Consider the following 27,382-nt stretch of genomic DNA (forward strand, 5'->3'; position numbering starts at 1 on the left):
TGCTAATCCCTTGCAATAAATAAAATATTTATCTCGTAAAAAGCTATTACAACAAAATTTTATCGTAGTTCTGTTGTATAACTTTGAATTATTTTTTCAAAATAATTGGCCATAATTCCATCATTATATTTGGTAAGAATTAACGCGAAAAATAATTTATCTCAATATTTAAGGAAGTCATAATTATGGGAATTTTACATGAAAATATTGGAGGGAAGATAAAATAACAAAATTTAACTTTCAATTATTTTATTTTCCCTCCAATATTTTCGTGTAAAATTCCCTCTCTCATCCATTTCCGCCCTATAAACCACGAACAATCTCCTACTTAGATAAGTTTGAGGTATCCAACTCAAATACAACTACATAGACTCCAATAAGAAGGAGAAATTCGTACCATTTATTTTCTACTTCTTCTTCTTTTTCTCCCAATTGCTTTCTGTTATCCCAATTAATGCCATCCACATCCAACTATCGCAGGTGCCATCATCCCCGACCTCTATAACCAGGTAAACCAACTCCTCTCTTTGGTTTTGACTTTCTTAATTTCTCTACCTAATAAAATTTTCTAACAACATTTACCAATATTCTATTTTTTAGTTTATATGCAGGAGTTGAATAACACAAGGAGCAACTCCACAATCCTTTGCTGAGAAAATTGTCTTTTGTTATAATTGAGGGACTTAATTTATGGCTTAAGGAAGGAATTCTTGATATTCTTTTGATGAGGAGGTTAATTTCTATTGATATAGGGGTTTTTTTCTAAAATACTTTTTTTGTTCTTCAAAATTTTTTATGTAGGGTATATTGTATAGTTAACGATTTTGTATAGAAGTTACTATCTCTTTCTTATTTTATTATTATTGATTCACTAATTAAAATAATGAAATCAAAAGTATTTATAAATTTTTTTCTTTACACACAGGTATATGAAGGTCTAAAAAGTGTCTGGAAAGATTGTAGATAAGGGACGCTGCATTAGCACATGAGGAAGCAACATGCTTGTCTTTTTTAGTTTACCATTGTTCATGTATTTCAATTAGACTTTTTATGCTTTAGTTATTTCACTTTATTTACTCAATGAATTTGTAGTCACATGTTTATCTTACAATAATTATAGATGTATTAGTATCTGATTTTGTATGAATTTTTGGTATTACGTTTTCTATTTTATTTTTGTGATGTTTTAAATTTGCATAAGCTAATTTTAAAAAACTGAATAGACATGAAACTAATAACAAACTATTTAACTATAGCGATAAATATATATATGCAATTTCTCGCAAAAAAACATTTAGTAACAAAAAATTATTTCTCCAGAAATGGCCTTCATATTAATAATATAAATATATTTTAACTACAAATTAACTTAATATTTAATGACAATTGAAATTGTCACTAATTAAGACAATATATAATGACAAATTAGTCTTATCACTAATAGTATCATTTGTCGAGACACAAAAATAGTTTTCAACTACGAAATTGTTTCCTTCTCGGACAAACAAATTTGTCGCTAATTTATCTATTTAGAGACGAAACTTTTTTTTTGTACATAAAGCATAACCATTTAGTGACAGAATCACATTCTTTTAACTACAAATTATGCATAGCTTTTAAGACAATTGACATCGTCACCAATTAAATGATAATTAGTGACAAAATAGATTCGTTAGTATTAAAGATCTTTTTAGCGACGACACAATGCTTTTAACTACAAAAATTTTACACTTTTTATGACAAACAAGTTCATCATAAATACTATGTATTTGGAGACAAAAAAAGATTTTGTAGTTAATATAACTTTATTTAGTGACGAAACATAAAGTTGTCGTTGCATACTATTAGTGACGGTGTTTTAGAGACGAAAGTTTGACAAAAAAAAATTCGTCACAAAAAGCATTCTGTGACGAAATATGAATTTTAGGTGACAGAATAATTAATCACTGATAATGAAATTTGTTGTAGTGACATTTTGAGTGAATGAATGAATAGTTTGGAATTTAAGAACCTTATCCATTGCAGGCTATTAATATTCCCTTTGAATTATGTAGCTTTTGTAGATTAAAATATATGCCTGGGTAATTTCATCTTTTACTATTTGAGGTGAATGAAGCTTTGACCCTTTTCCTCCTTTGCTTTTATTAGGTAGTTTTAACTTACAATATAGTCTATCCATAATAACATTTCAATATAACTGTCAATCAATATAAAAGTTAAATTTTTTTTTGGAACAAATTTTTACATTATGTTATAATTTGTCTTCTATAACAACACTTTACTATATCAACTAAAAAAATATTAGAACAAACAAGACTTTTATAAAGAGGTTTGACTGTAGAAATTTTTTTTTTTTTTTTGGCTATTTCCTAAATTTAGTTGGTAAGTTCAATATACTAAGTACTAACATTTTGTTAGGTGGAAATTTTATGAGGTGTTAGAACCACAAGTTTTAAGGGTACTTCCGGTATGTAGTTTTTTTTCTTCTTAAACTTAATATGCAATCAAATATCGTCACGTAAAAAGAAACAAGAGCAATGCTAATTTGTATTCATTAACTTAAAATCCTAAATATGCATTTGTATAATTTGTACGACACAATGTTCTGCGTCAACAAAGTTTTAATGGATTGAAAACATTTCCAAAACTATAGGAAACGTCGACGAATCTTCTACTATGTAAAAAAAGGTCAATTTCTCAATTATAAGAAAAGGTATAGCCGTATGGGTGATTAAACAGGGAAAGCACTTAGCTGGAGAAATAATGATAAGTTGGAGTGTTCGAATCGCACTTGTACGATGACTATGGAATTTTTCGAAAGTTGTCATTTGATTCCAAAAACTCAACTTTTAAGGCGGCGGGATTTGCAATATTAAGCTCAATAATCTCACTTTTTAAGATCTCAGGTGGATTTCCAATGCCGACATTAGCTTTTTTTTGCATCTAATGCTTTCCATAGGGATTTAATTACGTAAAAGATGAATCTAAGGGCTTCTTAATATATGATTACCTTTAATACTAAAAAGGAATTCCTTTTGCTTGTGGCCGATCAATGGCCACAAATTTATTATTTCATTACTAAACAAATATTTCAAGAAATGGAATACCCTTTCCTTTTTCCGTATCAGGTAAAGGTGACACTCTCCCTAACTTTGTATTTCTTTTCCATCACGAAGAAATAGCTTTTTCAAGTAAGAGAAAAATTCAATTAAAAAGCTCATATAATTGACCTTAATTATATTTTCAACTGATGCCATACTGTTGGTCGATTGATTGACTGATCGTGCATTATATTTTTCTACGTGAGATTGTTAATTGCAATATATTTTGGTGACAAATTGCACATGGAGAAGTCTAAAAGTGTAAGCTATGTTTTGATTAAATATATCAAATTTAGCTGATGAATATATATACTTGAATCTACGCTAAGCTAATTAAATTGAGCTACTTTGGTTTATGACCAAATTTGATATATTTAATCAAAACATAGCTTACACTTTTAATTAACTCAAATTAGCTTATCTTGATTCAAGCAAGTATTGGCTAGTTAGAAATCTGAATTTTAATGGAATTTTAACGATTATCAATTATTAGGAGTTAAATACGAGAATAATGGGACTTTTTGAATATTAAATATAACATATTTATTACAGATCATGGGTGAAAATATAATTGCAATCAATCATATTTAAACGCCAAAATACCATGTAAATGATCCCGTATTTTCTCTCTCTTTCCATAAACTAAAAATTACCGAATATCTCTAAGAATTTCTTCCTATATCGCCAATTTATGCCATCTTCTTCTACCCGGATTATTGCATTATTCTCAACATACTTTTGTTCTTCAATGACACAATAAAGACGGACTAATATGATAAAATACAACATTAATTTATTAGAATATATACCATTGTCATTTGTACACAATCTATATATACAATGGTTGTAAAATTTATGTTAAAATATAACATTAATATACTAGAATACCAATGTCATTTATAACTTTTAAATACCATCATTATACAGTGAATATATATATTTATTCCACGTTTATATTTAATTATTCACAATTGGTATATATATAAATTGATATCATTATGTTTCAATGTGTTGGAGAAAGAAGTGAATGGAAGGGAATGAATGTGGATTAAAATCTGAAAATGCATTATGGTGAGATGAACAGCTAGATTATAGAAAGTGAATAGTAGTTAATACTAATCCTAGAGAGAGTTTTTGGTTGGTATATGATATGTTTCCATATTATTTTGCTGCTATATTTGTTAATCAATTAATACTACTAAGATATTGTAATTATTCACTTTCCACGTTGCTAGTAATGAAACTTTCCCATTTTCAATCGACTTATTTTTTATCCGTCTGAATGTAACCTAATTTTGATGCACCTTAACACAATAACGAATAAAGAATGTTTTTTCAGGAAGAAAAAGGAATGAATTCATAAAATGTAGTTGCCACGTAAAGTAAAATTGTATAATATCTATTTTTTTTTAAAAAACTTTAACCATAGCAAGTGATCGAGAGAATGGCGTGCATGGAGAAAAGTAGATGCAAAGAAAAGCAAAGAGAAAGGAACACTTAATTAGGTGCAACCCCACCAAAAGAGAGAGACAGATAAAACCATAATAACTAGGAATTGCCCATTGCCAATTGCCCATTGCTAAAACATTCTTCCAAATTTGGTAGGGGTCCATCTGGATGTACACACATACATCATCCACGAGTCCTGTTCCCACTTTATATTTTATTGTTTATTACATGTAAAACATTTAATGAATTTATATTTTTATATACTGATAGAGTGAAAGAATTTTTACATAAATAAATTGTCTAAAAGCTAATCTCGACTATTTTACTTTTGGCATACTCATTAAGTAAATATGAATTTCTAGAGAAAAAAAAGGATGTATTCACTAAATTAACCTTAATTAATTGTTACTTTAACACATTGGAATATTTAAATAAGGACAAATTTGAAGAAAAAAAAAATCATTCTTGATTATATAAATGGACACTTATTTTGGACTAAAATAAAAGGGTAAAATGATCACTTACTTTGGACAGGAGAAGGGGCGGATTCATAGGCGTACTTACGAGGCACGTGAACTCATGATCTTTTTGTAAAATTAGATATTTTATATATATATTTTAAAACTCATGCTCCAAAAAAATTGAATGATGCACTTGATTGAATGTTGAATTATTTATTAAGAGCTATAATGATCAATTCTAGCTAAATACATTTTTTTCTCTTTTTTTTAGCGGTGCACCGATACACTATAACTATGTTCATAATAGGTGGAATTGGTAATCCAAGAAAATATGGTAGGTTTTATAACATAATAAAAGTATACTTATTATAGAAAAATTATGTGTACCGTAAATGTATATACGTTAGTAAATATTTTTAATTAAATTTAGCGGATCCTTTATCATTTCATTCTGTTTTCCGACCCCTCAAAGGCTATAAATACCTCTCTCTGGTACACTCTTTTCCACTCACAACAGAAATAGCTACTAAACAAACAGCAAAAGATAACCAGTAAAGATGGCGAGTACTTTCCCAGTTGTGGATTTGTGGTTACTTCAAACTGAGAAAAGGGCTGAAACTATGGATAAGATCAAAGATGCATGTGAAAACTGGGGTTTCTTTGAGGTAACATTATATTAGTCTACAATCTTACACTTTTTCTTTTTTAAAATTTTATAAATTGTCTTGTTTTCTAATAACTTATATTTTTGTCTGTTGTTATATATGAAGCTTGTGAATCATGGGATTTCCCATGAAGTGCTGGACACTATTGAGAAGCTTACTAAGGAGCATTACAAGAAATGCATGGAGCAAAGGTTCAAGGAAATGGTGGCAAGTAAAGGTCTTGAGGCTGTCCAAACTGAGATTGATGATCTTGATTGGGAGAGCACTTTTTACTTGAAACACCTCCCTGTTTCCAATCTGTATGAAGTTCCAGAGTTAGAGGATAAATACAGGTTCAAAAAATTCAATTTTTGTCCCTTTTTTAACATCCCTTTTCACTATTTTTTATATTTTTGACATGAAGAGAAACTATGCTAGATAGCTCCAATTATCTGGGATTTGTATCACTTCAACCTGCATCCTTTTTAACATGACGTAGGACCACAACTAAAATGAGAGCGCTTAATTACTGTTCCAAATTTCAAACTCAAAGAATTTAGCCTATCCTTAAACCTTAAGTATCAATATTTTTTGTATGGCTCTGCTTAAATTTTACCAACTTTACATTTTCTCATAACAGAAATGTCATGAAGGATTTCGCGTTGAAGCTAGAGAAACTAGCTGAACATCTTCTTGATTTGCTGTGTGAGAACCTCGGGCTCGAGCAAGGTTATTTGAAGAAAGCATTTTATGGCTCAAATGGTCCAACTTTTGGGACCAAAGTTAGCAACTATCCTCCTTGCCCCAAGCCAGAACTGATCAAAGGCCTACGAGCTCACACTGATGCTGGTGGCCTAATCCTGCTTTTCCAAGATGACAAAGTCAGTGGTCTTCAGTTACTGAAAGATGGCAATTGGATTGATGTCCCACCTATGAAACACTCTATTGTCATCAACCTTGGCGACCAGCTGGAGGTCTGTATTTTTAACATGTTGTAGCAGTTAATCTGGTAAACTTTATATGTTACTGATCCTAGTTTTTTTCATTGGTTGAAGGTGATAACGAATGGAAGATACAAGAGTATTGAGCACAGAGTTATTGCTCAACAAGATGGCACTAGAATGTCAATTGCTTCCTTTTATAATCCAGGAAGTGATGCTGTGATATTTCCAGCACCAGAGTTGGTTGAAAAGGCAGAAGAAGAGAACAAGTTGAAGTATCCCAAATTTGTATTTGAAGATTACATGAAGCTGTATGCAGGTCTCAAATTCCAGGCTAAGCAACCTAGGTTTGAGGCTATGAAAGCCGTGGAGACTACTGTCAACATAAGTCCAATTGAAACTGTTTGATAGAGTTTCAGAAGGGATTTTGTTTATGCATTAATAAGAAACTAATCAAGAGGGTTAAAGAGGTTAAGATTTTTAATGGGTTGGAGTTTGTGTTGTCCTTAATAGTTAATTATGAAAGAAGTAAATTAGTAGTAAGGTTCCTGTGGAACTTGTGTCACTTTATCTGTCGTTGTCTCTTGTCTGGTAGTGAGCTGTCCTCAAGTTGTTTTCTAAGGGGTATATTGTAAAGTTTCCTTTTTTACTTTAATAAAATCTATGCTATCCATAAACCCCTTTGCATTCATCACTTATTATTTGAGTTTGATAGGATGAAGAAATTTTACATTAAAAGATAATTACAAATAAATTTTAATAACCGACATGGATTAGAAAGATGCTAACTATAGTAAATGACTTACTAAAGCAGATAAAAACTACACTGATAGTATTAAAATATTTTATAATGTCCGTGCATATATGTTACTCATACCTCAAGCCGAATGAGTTACAGCACATCTGATTTAAAACCAGAAAAGGACTCTAAACTTTGTTGAATTATTTGTTTCTTTTTTCCTTTTTATCATGACTGTCATTTTCCAAGGATTCTCAGTTGATCATTTATATTGACACCGAACTGCGCTGATGTTAAAAGGAGAAAAATACAAATAATACTATAGATACTCAACTGCTCTGTTTTACCTTTTTCTTTTTCTTTCTCTTTCTGCATTATCTGTCGATTCATTGACATTTACTGTGTATGCCACTTCCCAGCTGTTTATGATAGATAATTACCAGCTTATATTCCCCTACGAAAGCTTGGGGCACTTGGAAGGAAATTAGAAAGTGCCATTTAATCCGAGTTATGTTTAGGTAATGGAGGATCTGTTAGGGAAGTAAAAGTACATCGCACTCAAAGTTCAAAAGACTGAAAAAAAGGAAACAGAAGTAAACAAAAGCCGCTGAAAAGAAGAACTTTTACGCCAAATAGAGAACTTTAACAAGTGTTTTAGGAATGAGTTAACTTCTATGCACTAATAGTGAACAATTCTTTCAAACCATCGGATTAAGACGGCCTACAATAATAGAAAATTATTTATAGTTATCCCAATTTAGTTCTTAAAATGCATTACATAACTTTCTATAACCTGTTAAAATACACTATTAGTGTAGAACTTTTTATATAGTCAATATATATAGAGGTGTCGAATGGACGGGTTTGGCTGATTTTAAGTGGGTCAAAATGGATTGAGTCGATAAATGGGCGGGTCATGAGTAACTTCGGCTGAGGGCTGGGTTAAGTTGGGCTAAATTTTGGGTCATAGCCCAACCTGCCCAATTCTTATCGAGCTTTAATTAATGTGTATTATTTTCTTATAAATTATTTAATTATCAAATAAGACTCTTTTCTTTTATTATTATGGTCATATATAGCATATCAAACAAAAAATAAATTATTTTAAAGATATTTTAGCAAAGTTATTCATGAATCCATTTGAGCTAAAAACCAGCCCAATTTTAGATGAGCTGAAATAGGTTGAGTCAAGATGGATTGGGTTCAACAAATAGACGGGTCAATAACCAACCCAACCAGAGTCAAATTACTACCCCTAGTTAAATCCATAAAGAATATTAACTGAAAAGCTCTTTGGTGTATGCTTCGTTGGACTTAGTAACCTAAGATTTATTTGCAGTATTATAAATTTGGTTAAATGCAAGGAGTTAGACGTTATTGTGCTGTCTAACACTTTTGTAATCCTTTGACAGCTAAATTTTCAAAAGAACTGGAGATATCCATATTAGCATCACTCTTCATTCCTTTTCTCAAAAGCCCCACTTGATCAGGGAAAATAATAAAAGGGCCCTTAGTGAACCGATCCAGCGCAAATAAGAATTAGTCGGACCAGTAAATTTTAAATACTGTATGATTAACCGAAAAATACAATATGCAGTAATAGTTCTTGCCTCTGCGGGAAAATGAGCATTGAGGTGAATAGAATGCACAAACATTTATGAGAAGGTTATGTGAACCTTTTCTTATATTTTCTGGTGGTAGAAGCAGCAACAAATATCGACTGGACTTTGTCAGAAGTAAAATATATTCATAGTATATTATACGATATAATAGGTCAAGCCTAATGGATTCATAAGGAAAGATACATAATTAGATCTTCAACAACTTATTTGAGATAATACTACTGCAACAACCGAATAAAAAAAATCAAAGGTTCAGACTAGAGAAATAAATGCTGGCAAATTGAACCCCTTAAGGTTCTGGTTTAATCTGCTTGGTTCAAATTTAATGGTATGAAAGCCACTTGAAATTCTTGGATTAGCACAGGCTATGGAATGTGGGAGCATACTTCATCTTTCTATATTTCAAGCATGGAATCAAAATTTTGAAGTGCAAATTTTTCGAAGAGTAAGAAATGAAAGGCGCAGTTAGGAGGAAAGCTTAATCAACAGGATATTATCCTATAAACACCACACTAAATCAAATTGCTTGTCGATTAAAAGAGAACTTGATAAAGGGTTCGAAAATCAATGTCCAAACAACTAAGCAAGAGCAACAAAAGCAGTAGGTTTGCAATAAATCAATCTTAAAACATGACTCCGAAGCAGATGTAGCTGCTATCTAAAAGTTCAACCATTAGCATCTAAATTTCAACTACCCAAAAGACTAGCAAAAATGGCATTTGTCTTCCGCCATGATACTGACATTGAAATCTGAAATCAACTTCCAAAGGAGAGCACAAATAAAAGGGCGAGAAAGCAGCATGAAATCAGATTCATGTCTCTCAGTTCACGAACAAATGCTTGATAAGCTTCACTTTGAGAACAAATATCTGCACTTTGTTAATGGTTTCAAACAGTGAGCTGCATCTATCATAATAACTGCAGAATTAAATGTAGGCAAAAAATTCTAATATAATTTTTTCATAAAGGCAACTCAATATAGAAAAATTAGTGTCAGGTTGACGGTCAAAAGTTGTTGGCACACGTACATAAGCCAGAACCTTCAGAGAGAGAACATTATGATGCCAGTTCTCCACCAGCGATGAGAGGAAAGACTTACTGATACCAACTCTTCTAACAGGGAAAACCTTCTGTTGCTCCAATTTAGACACTTGCATGAAGAAAATGCCAATACATGTGATAGCCAGTGCAATCCAATAATACTGAAAGAAGGTCACTTCCCTAAGCTTGACTAGCATCACTCTTGTGATTTGCACTTTCGTCAGTGTTGGCCTTTTGGCTAAGATCAAGTGTAGCACTTTCGTCAGTGTTCAGGCTCTCAACCGTTTGCTTAGATCCCTCTGTAGCTTCCTCATTGGAACAATGGTTCTTCAAAACTGTTGATATGTCACTCTCAGAAGCTCCAGCAAGCTTGAATCGCTCAACTGCTGTATCGAGGTTTTTCTTCCAACCAGCCAAAGCCAACTTACATTCAACTTGAGATCGTTCAAAGAGCATATTACCCCAGAATAAATGTATCTGTGATCTCATAACAGCAGCTTGCTCTGCGGCCTCGTCAGCTGAAATTTCGGCTGACGCCTCACCTTCAGGACCACTTCCCTGCTTCTTCCTTCTCCTTAATAGTTCATCCTTCTTGCTGGCACTAGGATCCTTTAGTTCCTTAGCTCTCTGCTCCTCCAGCTTTTCCCACATCTCTGTTGCCGCTTTCATTTTTTCTTCTGCACTGTCAAAGAGCGCAAGAGTTTCCGTAGGATCCCAGTTTGATAGGTCCTCTTTCTTAGCCAAGATAAAGGACCAGTAAAGTTTTGCCATCTCAAATTGCTGCTGCCCCAACGCTAGCAATCCCTCATAAAAGTCTGGTTTGATTAAGAGTGCCTCCTCATACTTCTTTCTGGCCAGAGAATACTTTTCTTTTACCCAGTCATATGCTGCTTGTAGCTGTGTAGCCATCATCTCCTTTGAAGCAGAATCATCAATCGGAATTCGTTTCCTTGCTGCGCACATGTGAACATTTCCCCAGTTGAAGAAAGCAAGAGCAGCCACTTCCTGAAATTTCAAGGCAGCCTTGTCAAAAAGAGCTTGAGCCTCTTCACTAGTCACAGTCTCCTCAAGGGCTTCAGAGCAAAGCTCCATCCCGAGCTCATGCAAATCTATGTGAGCATCTGGATCGATGCCCACATGAGTTCTGAATAACTGAGCAAACTCGAAAAGCCAGTCATCCATTTCAACCTCCTTGCAGTCAGGATTTTCCGTTGTTGCCACTTTCTCTTTGGTAGCGTCCTTCTCTGCCATGTTGCTCTCATTATCCACAGTTTCAACCACAGAATCACTTGTTGAAGAATGGGATCCACTATCATCCCCTTTACTCGGTTCGCTCTCGACAAGCTTCTCCTCTTCCTCTTCCAACAAAGCCGGCTCCTGTTCAGGACTCACCTCAACGACATGCAACCTTAGCATCCCAATGGAGTCTGTTTTATCAGCGTCGGGGTCTTTTGGTAGTAGACCATCAACCCAAGACTCTGCCGACCTAAGCTCAGTCGTACAGGTAATAGTTACTAAATCACCATCACTGTCCTTATATTTAACAAGAACAGACTTTGACATTGGGAACCGTTTGCTAACAATATCCCTCAACACTCTAAAGCTGCAGTTCACAGGCATTTCGGCAAGCCTTATATCATGATCATAAACAAGCTTCAACGGCCTCCAACGAATCGCAACACCTTTGGAATGTCCACGAACAACATTTGATACTGATAAAGATGCCTGCTCTCTTTGGTCATCCTTATTGTGATCTGGACGTGGTTTGGAAGGACCATTTGAGGGCTTCAAAACAACCTTTGGCAACTGAACTTTAGGTTGAGGACCATTTTCAGCTGGTGTAAATTGATATGGCTTCTCTGGCTTATTAGTAACTGATATAGCTGAAGCCCCAGCTGAAGGTGCTGGCTTCTTAGACATTGGCCGAGCAGGTAAGCATGGTCCTAAGCCAGCAATAGGAGCCGCACCCACTGCAGAAGCACCAAGTGCAGCTGGAGATGGGCGGCTCTGGAGGTCCTGTTGGGCCTCTGGACGAGGACCAAGTGCCATTCTCAATCGTCCAGCAATCTCCAAAGCATCTCGGTGATTCGGATCAGCACCCAATAGTATCTGCACGTCTTGCATCGCCATTTCATACTTCCCCACAGCCTCAAATGCACGAGCCCTTCGTAGAAGGGCCCGAACATAACGAGGCTGAACCTGAAGTGCCATCGTACATTCAGAAATAACAGAATCATAATCAATGGGCTTCATTTGCATCAAACAGGCCGCCCTATTGCTATGAAAAACAGCTCTTTCTGGGTGTGTCTTTGGGGTAAGTTTGAGAGCACTCTCGTATTGTTGTAAAGCACCTACATAATCCTTACCCTGAAACCTTCTGTTTCCCTCTTCTTTCAGCTCATGGGCTCTTTTTAAGAAAATTGATGAGTCCAAATCAGCACTACCATTAACAACAACAGGTTTATCGTTCTCCCCTACAGCCACTTGATTCTGGTTTTGATTTTGACTAACACCACCCTTTTTCTTCCTACCACCTGATTTCCCCATTAAATAATTCCTATAGGAACTTGTAAAAAGATTCAATCTTTACAACCAGTGAGCCAAAATAAACCACTTTTTTATGCTGTATAAATCAAGAATCCTTCATACAAAGCTGGTGAAAAGAAATGAGAACAGAACGAACTACTTACAGATATGAAGTTCACACCTTTGGTGCAGAATTTAGAATTTTCTGATTGAATCTTGAAAACCCAGAAGCTGAATTGAAGAATCGGATGGGTTGGATGAAATGGGTGTTTGAGGAGAAGCACTGTAAGGGGTGACAAAAAGGTTTTGGGTTTGTAAACCCTAGATAGATTGCTCGGTTTGGTGCTTGGATTGAGTATCCAATTGTAGGCCCCACTACTTAGGTCCCGTTATATGAAACCATGTGAAGGTTGATCAAATTCTAGAATCATCCAAATCTTTTTCATTTGTTACGATGATAGCATTCGAATTTTCTTTTTTGTAACCGTTTATTAACATCGACCCAACTAATTAACTTAATTAGTGCCTACTAAAAAGATAAAACACTTCCAATATGTAATAAATTGTAACTCTTGAAATAACAAGGAACTTATAAAAGGGGAAAAGAGCAGTGAAACCATATGACAAAATTAAAAAGGATTTCGCGGTTGGTTTCACCTTTGTTCGGGGACGAGTCACGCTGGAGGGTAAGTGTGGAGAATTTTAAAAAAAAAAAAAATTGGTGATCCTTCAAGTAAACCACTTTAATATCTCATAGTCACATATATTTTTAAAATTATGGAAAATAACTAATTCAAATAGTGAACAAAAATTTAGAACTTGTAGCATGTTTCGCATTCAAGAAAGAAAAATAAAAAGACAAACATAACACAATCCGTGAGTATATCTAAGTAAAGTTGTATTAACTATATTCTATGGTAGACATTGTGTGTTGATAATATTTTCGAAGATGAACTCTTTCGTATTTACTTGAAGATCTAAATTTCTTGAATTAGAAAAAAGAGTAAGGTAGACCCGAAAATATAGACCATTTGAGTTTCTTCAAAAAGGTAAAACGTACTCTAGGTGGAGTTTGTTACAAAAATAGGTAAAAGAAAAAGAATCAGCCAAAGGCTTCTTGAGTAGGGGTGTACAAATGAAACCGACAAATCGCACCAATCCGATAAGCTAAGTCAAACCGAGAAAAAAAATCCGACTATAGTTTGGTGTTGGAAAAAAAAAAGGCGACGATATTTGGTTTTAATTAAAATAAGTCAAATCGAAACCAAACCAACCCGACATTATATGTATAGAAGTTTTAAATATATTTAATACATGAAAATATTTATTGTAGTGTAGTTTATAAGTATTTCTTAAGCTTTTTCATAATTTTATCTTTTAACGTATTATTTCAAGTTTTGACTTATAATTTTTGGATGCTTCAATAAGTTTTATAGTCCATAAATGTTAGTAACTCAAATAAATCCTAAATTAAACCAAAATCAAATCAATACTAATGATAATAAAAGACATTCAATTCAATTGTACTATGAATAAAAATAGTGTTGGATATTAATTTTTTAGTTTTTTCATGGTTTAGGTAAAATGCATAACTTATTTTTCTTTTAGTGTTTATTCATGTAAATAATAGTACTTATTAATCGTACTTATTTTAGCAACTTATTAGTAATTTTAAATTATGTTTATTTTCATTATGGCTTATTAATAATATTTATTTTATGCGATTCTCATCTTTATTGTTGAATATTTTAGTACAATGCCATAAATCATCTCATATTTATGTTATTTTATTAAAAGACACCTTGTATAGTTCTGACTTACTAGGATTAAAGAAATATTTGGAGCACAAATTTTATGTTTTGTGCTATGAAGACTTTATGGAAAAAAAAAACAGAAACAACCCGAAAAATCCGAGAAAAATCGAAATTTAAAAATCCGACTTTTATTGGTTTGGTTTGATCTTTAAATTTAATAACCCGATATAATTGGTTTGGTTTGATAATTAAAAAATCCGAACCAACCCGACCTATTCATAAGTATCTAAGGATAACTTTAGATACTTTTCTTTTCAAGTGTTGAATAGTGGAGTAATTTTCTTTCAAATTTCAATTTAATCATGTCTAAACGCCTAAAATTCATGTTTTTCATTGACTAATTGGTGGCTCTATATTTCATTAGATTGATTGATTAACTGGGGGACGAAATAAGTAGGAGCTCAATGTATAAGTGACCATCTTAATCTTGTTAATTTGACCAAATGAAATTCAATTTTGTAAAATGCTGAAATATCCTTCAGTATCATATTGTAGGCTGTTCATACATTTTCTTAGTGTTTGGAACAGCTATAAAATGTGTTAAAGGAAGCTACACAACAAAAAAAAATTACGTCTCCATCTCATGCAAAATCAATTGTTTCAAAACAAATCCAGATATTTACAGTTATTCTCTGGAAACAACACTTACAAGTTATAAGTGTGTATTAACCTGTTTATATTTTCATAATAAAGTATCCAGGGCGGGGCACACCAAATTTTATTTTATTACTACGTACTATGTTATTCTACAAGAGCAGAAGCTCATGAGTCATGAGCATGAAATTACAATATTTAAGTTCATGAGAAGGAACACATTTGAACAATTGAGGGAAGAAATTAGGGAAGACCAGAGATATGCTTGTCAGCTTCTGCTAAAACTACAAGGAAGAGCTACATTTTCTGTTGCTTCACTTCGTCCACACATTTATTTCGGGGCTGATTCAATATGTAAGGCTCAACCTTTGCAGCTTTCCTTGACTTTGTGCCTTTGCTCTAGCGGAATGAATATTCATACCACGCTTTCTTTCTTTTTAAGAATCCCTTTGTTTGCTGGCCACTTCTTAAGCATTCTCTGAGTATTGGCAACTACATCAGACTCCTCTCCTCTCCTCTCCAAGCCAAAACAAGTGTGTGATCTCAATCAGGTCCTTTATAGCCCCTTCCATCCAAACAGTTGACTCATGCTCATCCAGTCAGGGGCAATTCTAGTTCTTTGCAGAACCTAAATCAGATGCTCACCTGGTTACTGGAAAATTTACGCTAATGAGCTAAAGCAAACAACAGAAGGAAACCAGCTACATGCAAAGGCGGGTTCGCTGCTCTTCTCTTTCCTCACCGCTTAGCCTTGAGGAATTGGTGCCCCTTTCTGCTAAGCATCTCTTATAAGGAACAAAGCCCTTAATGCGCTTGGTGGAACTTGCTCTTCGCACCAAGCTAGAGGTTTCGCTAGGTCTAGAGGATAATTCTTTCCTCACCTTCTCTAGTGGATGTTGGCTACTCTGAGCTTCGACATCCATATTTTTATCTCCACTCATTTCCGTACTTACTGGTTCAGTGTTAGAGCCAGTGGAAGATCCTTCTTTCTGATTTTGTTTATCTTCCAGATTGTTGTCATTGAAGATGGGACGCCCCTTTATTGGAATTGGGTTAAGAACTTGAATGCAAGGAAATGAAACAGATGCACATGATGATCCCCATGGCAAAAGAGTGGCAGAAGCACATCTAGTAGGCCATTGGTTTTCATTTTGTGATGGCAAGTAATAAAATGGTGGTGGGGTTCCCATAGTTAAGGTACTTGACACACAATCTGAATCAGAAGCAGTAAATTTCATTGGCATTATGTTCCAAGACGCTGTTGGCAATGCTGCTTCATCATTCACGTCTGTCTCTATTTTGCACGTGCCAGAAGTTGGACAGGGTCTCTGAGATTCAGTGACTAGCACAGTTTTACCAAATAGCTTCAGACATGGAGTAGAAGACGTCTCAGCTGAGCCTTCTTGCGGAAGCAACTCTAGTTTCTGAAATACGAATCAAACAGGAGAATTATAAGCAGTGATTTCAAATGAAATTTTTTTTGCAGCATCATGGAAACAAAAAAGAAGCAGTAGCAAAAGCAGTTGTACCACGCAAGCTTGGTTTTCTGGATTTGTACTAGCATTTGCTTGGGCAGGCGTAGAGCTATCTTGTAGGATGAAATTGGGCGGTTCAGAAAGTACAAAACCATCAGAATTTCCACCACCAGCTGATGAAACAGGTGATGCGCTACCACTGCGCTTACTTGAATCCCCCGTGCCAAGTGCATCCGAACCATGTGCAGACAACACAGAAGTAGGAGATTGGTTCTCTTGTTCAGACATAGACATATTAGGTGAGATCGACCTCGTCAATTTCTCAGGGACTAGGGTTCCACTTTTAACTGGAGTAGCCAATTTACGTGGATAAGGGTGCATTGGTTTTCTTTTAGGTCGAGGAGGAGGGATCTCTATGGGTTTCACAGAGCTTGCATCACCACTATTAGATTCACGAACAACCTGACCACCATAAACACATTGGAAATCAACAAACGCATTCACATAACAAATTAACCCTTAACGATGACTACACGCCTTAGAGCCATAAAAGAATATGACTTACATCAAAAGGCGGCATATAGATATAATGGGGGTATATAAGAGCAGTAAACCTTGGAGAAAAACTTCTGAGCATGGCTCCTTATCTGTACTGCAGTTTTTGTGCCCACATGCTCTGAAAATTAATCAAGACCATTGTTAATATGCGATGAGTGACAACCAAAAGATGCCTCTAACAAGCCATTAATCTTTTCTGTTTCTACCTTCTATACGCCTCCATGCCCTACCATACAGCTTTATAGCCTCAAGGAACTTTCTGTGCTCTTCTTCTGTCCACCGTTCCCTTTGCTTTGAGATGGTGTATGCTTTCCTGGCCTATTTTAAGCCAAAAAGAACGATGGACAAGACACAGATATGAGAATTGTATGGAAAAAAGTAGTTGACACAGAGAATGTGGAAAGCGATAAACCTTGGGAGCATATTCATCTGCAGAAGCAGCCTGCTCTTTCAGCTGGATGCTCCTTGTTGATGATGCTCCCACATCAGATGAAATTCCGTTCCAGCTGGAACGGATTGAGTCCACCCCGCTTTCTCCACTTTGATCCTAAAATGACGAAGAGAGAAAGATGAAGCTTATCCAAAAAGAACTCCAAATACTTCAATCCATTGTAATTTAAAGAGGATCATGTCTACTGGCTATAATGTTGTATTCCCAAGTTTGCCAAAGTTTAAAGTCAAATTACTTCACATGTTGCAGTGTATTTGCTTGCAGTCAAGGTGAATTATAAGTTGAATACACAAGAACACGACAAAATAAGAACATTCAGTGTTGTCTAGCAAATGAACGATCCATTCATCAGAAGCAAAAGAATGAAATATTTGTATATGACTAAATATTGAAACTAACATATAGAACTGACAATCTTACTTCCCATCTTGATGTTTAACAGTCTTAATACATTATCTCCTATCAAATTTGTGTACGAAGAAGTCTTTGTAAGCATATAGCCACTAGTTTAAATTCTTTTAATACAAACACATGAACAACAGAATAACAAGTGACAAACTATTAAAACCTGCAAACTTCTTCTCCTATTTTCTCTATTTCAACAATCAACATTAATGTCAAGCTTGCCGTTGATCAGTCTGAACTGGCGGAAACACAATGCATATTATTATACTACTGGACTAACATTCTTAAGCCCGTATACAACTTTGGTATCAAAAACATAGTTCATCCACTATAGATTAGTTAGGCACTACAGTTAAAACAAATTGCAGTTCAACCCCCCACCCAACAAAAGAAATAAAGCAACGGCAACATATTCCACCGAGGACATCTCTGAATTAAAAATGTTTAATACTACCTAATCTAATTCATCACGCTAGTATTAACTCTTCTCCAAAACATTCAACTATCAAAATTTCACCAACTCTTCATCTATTAGAAAATTCAAAATCTTTCAACCATTATACTTTTAAATGAAATCCAACTCTAAAGTTAGTACTACTAAGAAGCAAAAAACACCTATTTTAACCATAAAGAAAACAGAGAATCACACAAGATATCATCTGAAAATTACTACTACTATACAACAGCAACAAAAGCCCAGTGTAATCCACAAGTAGGGTCTGGAGGGGTAGTATGTACGCAGCCTTACCTGCGAAATTTTCGATAGACCCTCGGCTAAAGAAGAGGGAAGAAACACTCATAGCAAGACTATATTTAGAAAACTAAATCGAACATAGCAATAGAGAATATGATAGCAAGTAATAGCAAGACAATATATTTAGAAAACTAAATCATCTTAAAAATACTAGAACAAGAAAAAAATTGTCACACCTGATCAGCCATTTCTGCAGATGCCATCAATTTTATCTGAAGATGCTAAAACTCCTCCACAGCCAAAATCACCACCAACTGCTAAAATCTCTAAGCACCAAAATATCCTGGGAAAATCTATCCTCACACTTTCCCAAAATAGGAAGAGATAGAGAAAAAGAACCCCACTTTTTACTGTTTAGCCAATCAATTCTCTTCAGTTTCAGATCCCAAAAATATCAATTGCCACTCTCACTGATTCACAAAAAGTCATCCAATACTCCTCTAACTCTGTTAACACACAGCAAATTCACCACTACGAGGCATTAACTTTCCCCATTGAAGATCAAACCAATTACCCTTTTCACCAAAGCCAAGAATCAAAATCCTTGATTCAAACATAAACTCAGAGAAAACCCAAGAACCAGAAAATTCTACTACTAATAAAAATTGCTTCAAATTCAGAGAAATATTGGTCTCATCAATAGCAAAGAACACCCTCAAGAATGAATAAAGTTGGACACTTTAACAAAAGAGTCTGTTTATAAACAACATAGGAAGTGAAAAAAAATGATTTTTTTAACCAATAACACCTCAAAGTCTCGATCTCGCAAGCTGGTAGTCTAAAAACAGAGTGCGCTGACACAAAAAATAGAAACTTTCCCAGAAAAAAAAACAATATGAATTACAGTTTTACAGAACAGAAGTATACTAAGAGTGTAAAGATGAAGAGGAAGAAGAAGGAGAAGCGACAAAGGCAAAAGATTGAAACAAATATTTTTGGGTTAAAAGAGAGAAGAAGGAGAAGAAAAAGGAGGAGAGAGGGGGTGCCACGTCAGAGGGTATAAATGGAATTCTCCATTTGTGTTTTAAAAAGCTCGAGAGTTTAATGGAATCTTGTGGCTCACGTTCAAAGACACCCCCGACACGTGGCTCTGCTTCTTTTTCTTTTTCTTTGAATTTTCGAAATCCTTTAAGATTATTTTTTAAAAAAAAACAAATTAATTCTATGTTTCGAGTTTGACAGAAGTTACTCGCGAGTTGCCAGTTGGAAAAGGTACTCGCTTTTTGGCGTATTCCACGTGTCAATTTGTTTCTGGCTGAGCATTTTTTATTAGGGGTGTTCGTGGTTCGGTTTGGATCGGTTTTTCCTTAAAAAGAAACCAAACCAAATAAGTCGGTTCTTTAAATATTGGAACCAAACTAAACCAATTAAGTCGATTTTTTATTGATTCGTTTTTTGTCGGTTTTTCGGTTATTTATCGGGTTTTTCTTAAATATGAGACATACACTACCAAACACATATTCTGTCGACTACATTTTCAACGTAACACTATCAAACCAATTGTTCTTTGAGAAATCTATTATTTACCAAGATATATTGATGATAATTGAATCAAATAGTGATGAATACTTTAAGTACTCAATTAAAAATCGATTATTTTTAACATGAAATAAATTCTTTTACATAACAAAAGAAAACTACCAATCAAACTAGAATGTAAAGGAAAATAATTAGATTATTATAATAGCAAAGGACTAGACTAAAAATACAAATGATCAATATGTATCATAAAATTTTAGAAACTTTATATATGTGTGTGTGTAATAATAAATTTAAACAGCTACTTCTATATTCGGTTTGGTTCGGTTTTTTCAGTTATTTTTTTATTAAAACCAAAACCAAACCAAATTTGATCGGTTTTTAAAATTTAAAACCAAAACCAAACCAAACCTAAAATATATCAGTTTTTTTGATCGGTTCGATTCGGTTTTCGATTTGGTTCGATTTTTCGGCTTTTTATGAACACCCCTATTTTTTATTTGTACCTATGTGGGGCCTTGTTTTGACACCTTACTCACTTGTCCACTTTTTGGCTCCTTTATTTTTTTCATAGATAATTTTTGGATTTATTTTTATTGGGAAGCATTTATTAAATTACCTTATAAATATTCTTTTGCAATGGAAAATTTTAGTACAGTAGTACAAAAGTGAGGGTATCCATCATCCTTAGATATCAATGTTATCCCAATTGTTTGTAAAGTGTCTATCAATAAACTCATGAAAACACAATTGTTCTTATCCTAATGAATTCTTTGATTAAGGTAGCAAAACTGGTAAAATTAATTTTCTAGCAGTATTTGATTGTGTTAAGGTAACTGATGTGATAGATTGAAGATTACAAAACTTGCATAATTAAGATGTAAGGTAGTTTGATTTACCTATTTCTATTTGACGAACAAAACTTAATATAAAATAATTATAAATTTATTTACCTGTAAAATGGTACAATTAAATTTATATGTGATTTCTAGACAAGTGAATTAATTTGATCCTGAAATAATAAAATAATCGAAAAATTATGCAATACTTAGCCTTAAGATATAGACGAAACAGCAGAAGCAACAGTTCCGGGAACAGGATTTTCAGGCACAACAACAGCGAAATCAAAAAGTAAGAAGATAAGATTGTAATGAGCTTTGAATATAATGTAGTAGAAGTTTGCCAGAAAATTCTTCCTCTTTGCAATGATAACTGAGCTCACTATTTATAGTTATCAAAGAGATCCTAGGATCGTGCCCTTCTTTAATGTCAATTATGAGGGGCATTGATGAAGATGTAACAGTGAACATAAATGCAAAATTCCGTGTAACGGGTAATTGCCCTTAATGCTATGAAATATTCTCTCTTAAATGCTACCGGGCGAAGAGCATTTATCAAATCTTTATGAGCGTTATTCTTTCCGGTGACAAACGAAATAGTTGTCTTCGGTCTTTGGCCATACCCTTGTCTTGGGTTCTACGTATCCCACGTATCATAGCATATTTTACCCTATACAGATAGTCCTCCTGCTTTCCAGTGACATAACTTTGTGTTACCGGGAAGTTGATAGAAATACTCTTTTGGAGGGAATTACTATAATTCCCTCTGAAGGCTTCTGACGGTTGATTAGATGCACGTCTCTCTGCATTTAATGCCTCGAACACGCGTCATCCATGATTCAGCATAACTTTTCCGATTATCGAGGTAATCATGGCCATGAATTTAGCCGCCAAAACTTTTACTTATATGTATCAACTTCCTCTCTTATACTTCATAATTTTTCAAACTTCCCTTATCTAACTTGCATCTTGCTCTTCATCTTTTCTCTAATTCTCTTCAAACAAAAAATCCTTTCTCCTTCTTCCATACAATGGCTTCTTCCTCAAAGCGTACCGGTTTTTCAAAAAGCAAGAATCATCCCTAGAAGTCTTATTACCACAAAAGACTTTGAAGAGAAATTTCCTACTGCTAACTCTCGTACATGGGCCGTCAGTAGGTATCCTTCTTCCATACGTCCTTCTAGCATTTCTGTTGTGAAGGAAGATTGTCGCTGCCATGATTTGGATATTACTGCTCCTGATCTATCAGAGCAAGTCACCCTACCCAAGGAGAATTTTACATATTTTTACACGTATCCTTTTACTTTAGGTGCGTTCTCTTTGAGCGGAGAGCTTGACCCCGTGATTGCGGAGTTTTGCCTCCGCTACCAAGTGTGTTTGGCACAAGTAAGTCCTTTTGTATGGAGGACGGTTGCTTGCCTTCGACGTTTGTGCCAGGAGACTGGAGAAGAGCTAACTTTAGCTCATATGATGAATCTCTATTCTCCCAAAATCTTTCGCGGGGGAATGATAAACCTCTTCAAACGTGGCCACCATGCTCTATTGTCTAGCATGGATGATGACAACGACCATGGATGGATGGAATGGTTCGTTGCAGCTGCCACCAACGACATCATTCCAGCAACGACTCCATCCTTTCCGGCCACTTGGAACCGGACTTGTAAGCTCTTTGTTTAGTATTTCTCTTACTAAATATTTTTCTATACCCGTATTGATCCTCAATCCTTCGCCCGTTTTAGCAACTCGATAGATCCCACCGGTGGTTGAAGGTTTGGATCGGTGGGTACAAAAGATCCTGGACGTTACGACGCCCGAGACTCACTTGTGGAAAGAACTGGCCCCTAAATACGGGTGGAAGGCCAAGAATCATGGTAATTCAAGCTCACCTTGTTTCAATTTTTCATGTGAAGAACTTGATTGATCCCTTCTAATATGTATATGAAATTAAGTCTACCCGCGGGCTCTGTTGTTGTTCCCGAGGAGGACGTTTTGGCTGATCATGCTGATGCAGCGAGGCTGCTTCAGGAGGTGCTTACTCGAACAGGTGGCTCTGGGCCTTCTTCGGGAGCAAATGTTTCTTTACGGAGTTCCCGGCCAGAAGACAAACAACCAAAGAGAATACGCTCATCTGCAGCCGGGAAAAATAATAAGAGGGCGAGGACCGATGCCCCCTAGTCATCTCCGGTAGCGATGGTGACTGGTCCTCCTTCCAGGCCGGTCATAGATATTGTGACGATCGACAATGATGAAGAAGCTAGTGATGAGGGAGCTTATCTACATAGAAGATGACTATCCTCATTATCTCAATAGGATGCTCGACCTGTTGAGAGAGTTACACTAACCGAGAACGATGCCTCGACACTTTGGGGAGAGTTTGATTTGGTAGATAATGTCAACACCCATTTTTTGGGCCCCAATTGTTGTGCCCGATACTGCGGGACTGAATACCGGGTCCCTGCCATCTTTGGTTGGCTAGTATCCTACAACCAGCACTGCATTTGATGCAGTTGCTTCTCACTCTTCAACTCCATCATCTCCATCTCCATCTTCACCAACACCAGCAACTGCTACATTACTTCCATCTTCATCCACTTTTCACCAGCAATTGCTACATCATCTCCACTGGCTGCACCTGACCATGAAAAAGGTGTTCCTCTTCTACAATCCATAGTTCATGGGAATTTAGGACAAAATTATGCTGTCCCTTCTGAAGATCCGCAAAGAAAGAGGAATGTTACTCTTTTGGTCTTATTGGATGCAACTTGCTATCCCGGCTGATGGAGCTTGCTAATTATCTGAAGCTTTTAGCTTCAGAGAAAGACTGGGAAAAGATTCAAGCACTCTCAGGAGAGTGTTTTTTGAACAATGCCATGCACAATGCCGCAACGGTACGTTCCTTTCTTCCTTTATTACTCATTCTATTTTTGGGTATGCACATACCCTGAATTTTACCCTTCTTAATTTGTAGGCCAACTTTCTTGCTTCTGAGGGCCTTCAGAAGTTGAATCGTGAAAAGGAAGAGATTACCTCCACACGAGATCAGCTTTTGGCAGAGCAAGAGCAACATGTTGCTCGCCTTTCGTAACTGGAAGCCAAAGTTGCTGAGGTTGTTGTATTGGAGGCTCGTTTGCGGCAAAGCGAGCAAGAAGTGGTAACCCTTAGCCAAGTAACATAATTTGAAGAAAAAAGGGCTCAATTCGAGAGAGAGAAGGCCCATTGGGTACGTTCAGAAGCTCAGCTCCATGCACAGTTGGAAGAAATGAGAAGGTACAATAGAGAATACCAGCATGCAGATTTTGATAGGGAGATAGCTCAGGCGATACTCGAGCAGGCTAGACTTCGGGCTCAGTTGGAGTCAGCCTTAGATCGTGAGGGCCACATAAGGGAGATAGCCACCACTCGCCAGCAGCAGTTACAAGATCGAGACCAGAATTTCCAGTATTTCAAAGAGCAAGTTCATAATTTGGCTGTTTATACCGCTCAAAGTTATGTGAACTGCCAAGGGATGGATTATGAGAAGTTTTTGGAGCATGCACCTACTTTTGCCCGTCATCTTGCAGCAGAGTTAGAAAGGATGTACCGTACATTAGGGGGTCAACCAGGGCAAGCCCCACCATGAGCAGATGTTCCAGTGTTTGAAAGCCAGAAGATTGTGGAGTTGAATTATAGTCGTAGTTGTTAGAACTTTTTATGTAGTAGTTATGTTTTAGTTTGAGTCATTGTTGAATCTTTAAAATCGCTGTCTTTTAGTCTTGTCAGAGTCTGGTAAGTTATTTTCAATATAATGTCCTTTCTGTTATTGTATTATTTCGTTTTGTTAAAAAAAAATATTATTGTTTTCCCCTGAACTACGTAATGGTCTGATTCATGCGGCGTCATGATACGTAGACAATCCTCATCGGATGCGATCATAACCATAATTAATCTTTAAAAAAATGATTAAAAAAAACCGTTAAATTCAAGATGAAAATAAACCAATAAATCAATAAGCCGGGATGAAGCATAAAGCCTTCCAAGATCATTTTAGAAATGAAAATGGCATTAGGTGCATGACATATAATGTGTGATTAATATCTGCAAAATGCCTAACTCTAACACGTTTGTTGTTTGTCATTTTAAAAGATAAAGTAAAACAGAGGTGGTTGGTTTGTGGTTTAAACTGGCAACTCACCCTTACAACACGAGATCAAAAGGAAAAAGTAGAATGGCAAACAACAGTGAGAATGAGTCAGATAATGATGATGTCCATGGACAATTGGTTGAACAAGGTTCAAGACTGGTTGAAGAAGTAAGAGTGTTGAAGCAACAATTGGCAGAGATGTACCAAGCCTGGGTGAATGGACAAGCACCGCCCTCACTACCCATAGGGCCTTCGGACAATCTTCATAATGTGTCAATTTCCACTCAAGTGCCTATCTCCATAACAAGTAACCCATTGTACCAACCTAGATTCAGTCCGAGCTTTAACCTTCCCACTATCCCCAGTACCTCCATTCCACGTCCTCCAATCGCACCCCTCAGAAATGACCCACCTACTATACCCATTGTCCATACTTTCACTGTCCCTCAACTGGCTCTTGCTCAAAAGTCCAATAATGATCCACAGCTGGATGCTCATGATGCCCAACATTACTCTCCAGAACTGACTTTAAAGGTTCCAGATTCATACAAGCACACTCCTCATAACGTGTTCCCAATTGAGATCGAAAAGCCCGAAAAGAATATGGAACAAGAGGAAATGACCAGAAAAATGAAGAGCTTGGAACAAACCATGAGAAACATACAGGGTTTGGGGGGCCACAAGAGTGTTTCGTTTAACGATCTATGCATATTTCCCCATGTTCATTTGCCACCCGGCTTCAAGACCCCCAAGTTTGACAAGTATGATGGGCATGGTGATCCCGTTGCCCATTTGAAGAGGTATTGTAACCAACTAAGGGGAGCGGGAGGCAAAGAAGAATTGCTCATGGCTTATTTTGGGGAAAGTTTGACAGGAATTGCTTCAGAGTGGTTCATAGATCAAGACATCTCTCACTGGCACGTTTGGAATGACATGGCTCAAGATTTTGTCCAACAGTTTCAGTACAATATTGATATAGTGCCAGACCGCTCCTCTCTCGTCAACATAAAGAAGAAACCAACAGAAAGCTTCAGAGAATATGCAATCAAGTGGAGAGAGCAGGCTGCTAGGGTCAAACCACCAATGAAAGAGGCAGAAATGATTGACTATTTTCTCCAAGCTCAGGATCTAGATTACCTCCATTACATTTGGCCGCCATCGGTAAACCTTTTGCTGAGGCAATTAAGATTGGTGAAATAGTTGAGAATGGCATGAAGTTAGGCAAAATTGTGAGTCAGGCAGACCTTAAGGCAACCATCACAAGCAATTCAAAGCGGGTCAGGCAATTTCGGAAATCGGAAAAAGAAGGAGGAAGGATCCATGATGGCATCTGGGTTCGGGGGAGTTCAAAGAGGAATAGCTCCTTCTTACGTGCAATTCCAACAAGGACTATCCAATTCTCTTCAACATTATTATCCGTCTTAAGGTCCCCGATACTCAGTTCCCCTGCAACAATACACAGTATTTAATGCTCAGGCTTATGCTAGGCCTTCCAATCACCAACAATGGCGGGCACCGATTCCACAAGACTCCCGTCAACTCCGGCCGAATTTTTAGGCACCATATAATCCTCGTCCCCGACAAGAATATGTGAGAGAACAGGAGCCAAAGAAAGAGTTCACCCCAATTGGAGAATCGTATACAAGCCTATTTCGAAAGTTGATGCAGTTGAAGTTGATTGAACCTATTATGCCGCGTTATGTGAATCCAAATTCAAAAGGTTTTGACTCAAATGCAAGATGTGAGTATCACTCTAACACCCAAGGGCATAGTACTGAAAACTGTTGGACATTAAAGAAAGCCATTGAAAATTTGATTGAAGCAAAGGTAATTGTGGTAACAAACAATGAGGATACTCCTAATATCACAAACAATCCGCTCCCAACTCATGATAATACACATTTTATTGGGATGATTTATGATGATCGGGATTATAAGCAGTCTGGCAAGACAGAGATGGTTGTTAGAACCATAGGGCCAGAACCAAAAGTGATAGTGAGCCCGCCGCAATTAGCACCGTTGATGGTGAAAGGTGCAAGTTCTAGTTTGAACTTGGCTGTTCTGAAAAAACGATTCTCTATATTCATGGAAGCACAAAAAAGGTTGAGGTTCAATTGGGTGGGCCAAAACTTTACATCCCCGAGGTCATTCAAAAGATCATTCCGAATAATGGTTTGAGGAATATAACAGAGCCAATCATGATCCGACCTGTTGCGCAACTCCTAGTGACAAACACAAAAGCTATTCCCTGGAATTATAACAAGACTGTCATGACATACAAAGGAAAAGAGATAGTTGAAGAAACAGGTGAAATAGGGGGCTTGACCCGCTCTGGAAGGTGTTATTCACCAGAGGAATTGAGAAAAGCT

At 35.9% G+C, this 27,382-nt stretch overlaps 3 protein-coding genes and 1 long non-coding RNA gene across 5 annotated transcripts; 2 read left to right on the plus strand and 2 right to left on the minus strand.

The window, feature by feature from the left end:
• Positions 1-323: 323 nt before the first annotated feature.
• On the plus strand, positions 324-1,191 carry LOC138904966 (uncharacterized). Its single transcript, XR_011413495.1, has 2 exons — positions 324-509; positions 601-1,191. It is a non-coding gene; the product is annotated as an uncharacterized lncRNA (long non-coding RNA).
• A 4,313-nt stretch (positions 1,192-5,504) lies between these two features.
• On the plus strand, positions 5,505-7,273 carry LOC104106731 (1-aminocyclopropane-1-carboxylate oxidase-like). Its single transcript, XM_009615343.4, has 4 exons — positions 5,505-5,676; positions 5,782-6,008; positions 6,296-6,629; positions 6,711-7,273. The coding sequence occupies exons 1-4, from the start codon at positions 5,569-5,571 to the stop codon at positions 7,002-7,004; spliced, it is 963 nt and encodes a 320-aa protein (XP_009613638.1). The 5' UTR covers positions 5,505-5,568; the 3' UTR covers positions 7,005-7,273.
• Positions 7,274-9,470: 2,197 nt separating this feature from the next.
• Positions 9,471-12,879, minus strand: LOC104106732 (protein CLMP1-like). Its single transcript, XM_070195670.1, has one exon. The coding sequence runs from the start codon at positions 12,543-12,545 to the stop codon at positions 10,179-10,181; it is 2,367 nt and encodes a 788-aa protein (XP_070051771.1). The 5' UTR covers positions 12,546-12,879; the 3' UTR covers positions 9,471-10,178.
• Positions 12,880-14,919: 2,040 nt separating this feature from the next.
• LOC104106733 (protein REVEILLE 1-like) lies at positions 14,920-19,561 on the minus strand. 2 transcript variants are annotated; one of them, XM_009615345.4, is made up of 6 exons: positions 18,752-19,561; positions 17,378-17,512; positions 17,172-17,283; positions 17,022-17,083; positions 16,462-16,869; positions 14,920-16,356 (listed from the first exon to the last, which is right to left on the minus strand). In XM_009615345.4, the coding sequence occupies exons 1-6, from the start codon at positions 18,776-18,778 to the stop codon at positions 15,634-15,636; spliced, it is 1,467 nt and encodes a 488-aa protein (XP_009613640.1). In that variant the 5' UTR covers positions 18,779-19,561; the 3' UTR covers positions 14,920-15,633. The 2 variants fall into 2 exon arrangements, with proteins under 2 accessions (XP_009613640.1, XP_018629843.1); XM_018774327.3 differs by having other exon boundaries at positions 16,973-17,083; positions 17,172-17,512.
• Positions 19,562-27,382: the final 7,821 nt, after the last annotated feature.

This window comes from Nicotiana tomentosiformis, chromosome 2 (assembly GCF_000390325.3).
Source record: "Nicotiana tomentosiformis chromosome 2, ASM39032v3, whole genome shotgun sequence".
Lineage (NCBI taxonomy): Eukaryota > Viridiplantae > Streptophyta > Magnoliopsida > Solanales > Solanaceae > Nicotiana > Nicotiana tomentosiformis.

Coding starts and splice junctions, on each gene's coding strand:
- LOC104106731 (XM_009615343.4), top strand. CDS start 5,569: ATGGCGAGTACTTTCCCAGTTGTGGATTTGTGGTTACTTCAAACTGAG. Junction 6,009..6,295: donor GAGTTAGAGGATAAATACAG/GTTCAAAAAATT, acceptor TTCTCATAACAG/AAATGTCATGAAGGATTTCG. Junction 6,630..6,710: donor ACCTTGGCGACCAGCTGGAG/GTCTGTATTTTT, acceptor CATTGGTTGAAG/GTGATAACGAATGGAAGATA.
- LOC104106732 (XM_070195670.1), bottom strand. CDS start 12,545: ATGGGGAAATCAGGTGGTAGGAAGAAAAAGGGTGGTGTTAGTCAAAAT.
- LOC104106733 (XM_009615345.4), bottom strand. CDS start 18,778: ATGGCATCTGCAGAAATGGCTGATCAG. Junction 17,284..17,377: donor CAGATGAATATGCTCCCAAG/GTTTATCGCTTT, acceptor GGCTTAAAATAG/GCCAGGAAAGCATACACCAT. Junction 16,870..17,021: donor CTCAGAAGTTTTTCTCCAAG/GTTTACTGCTCT, acceptor TATGGTGGTCAG/GTTGTTCGTGAATCTAATAG.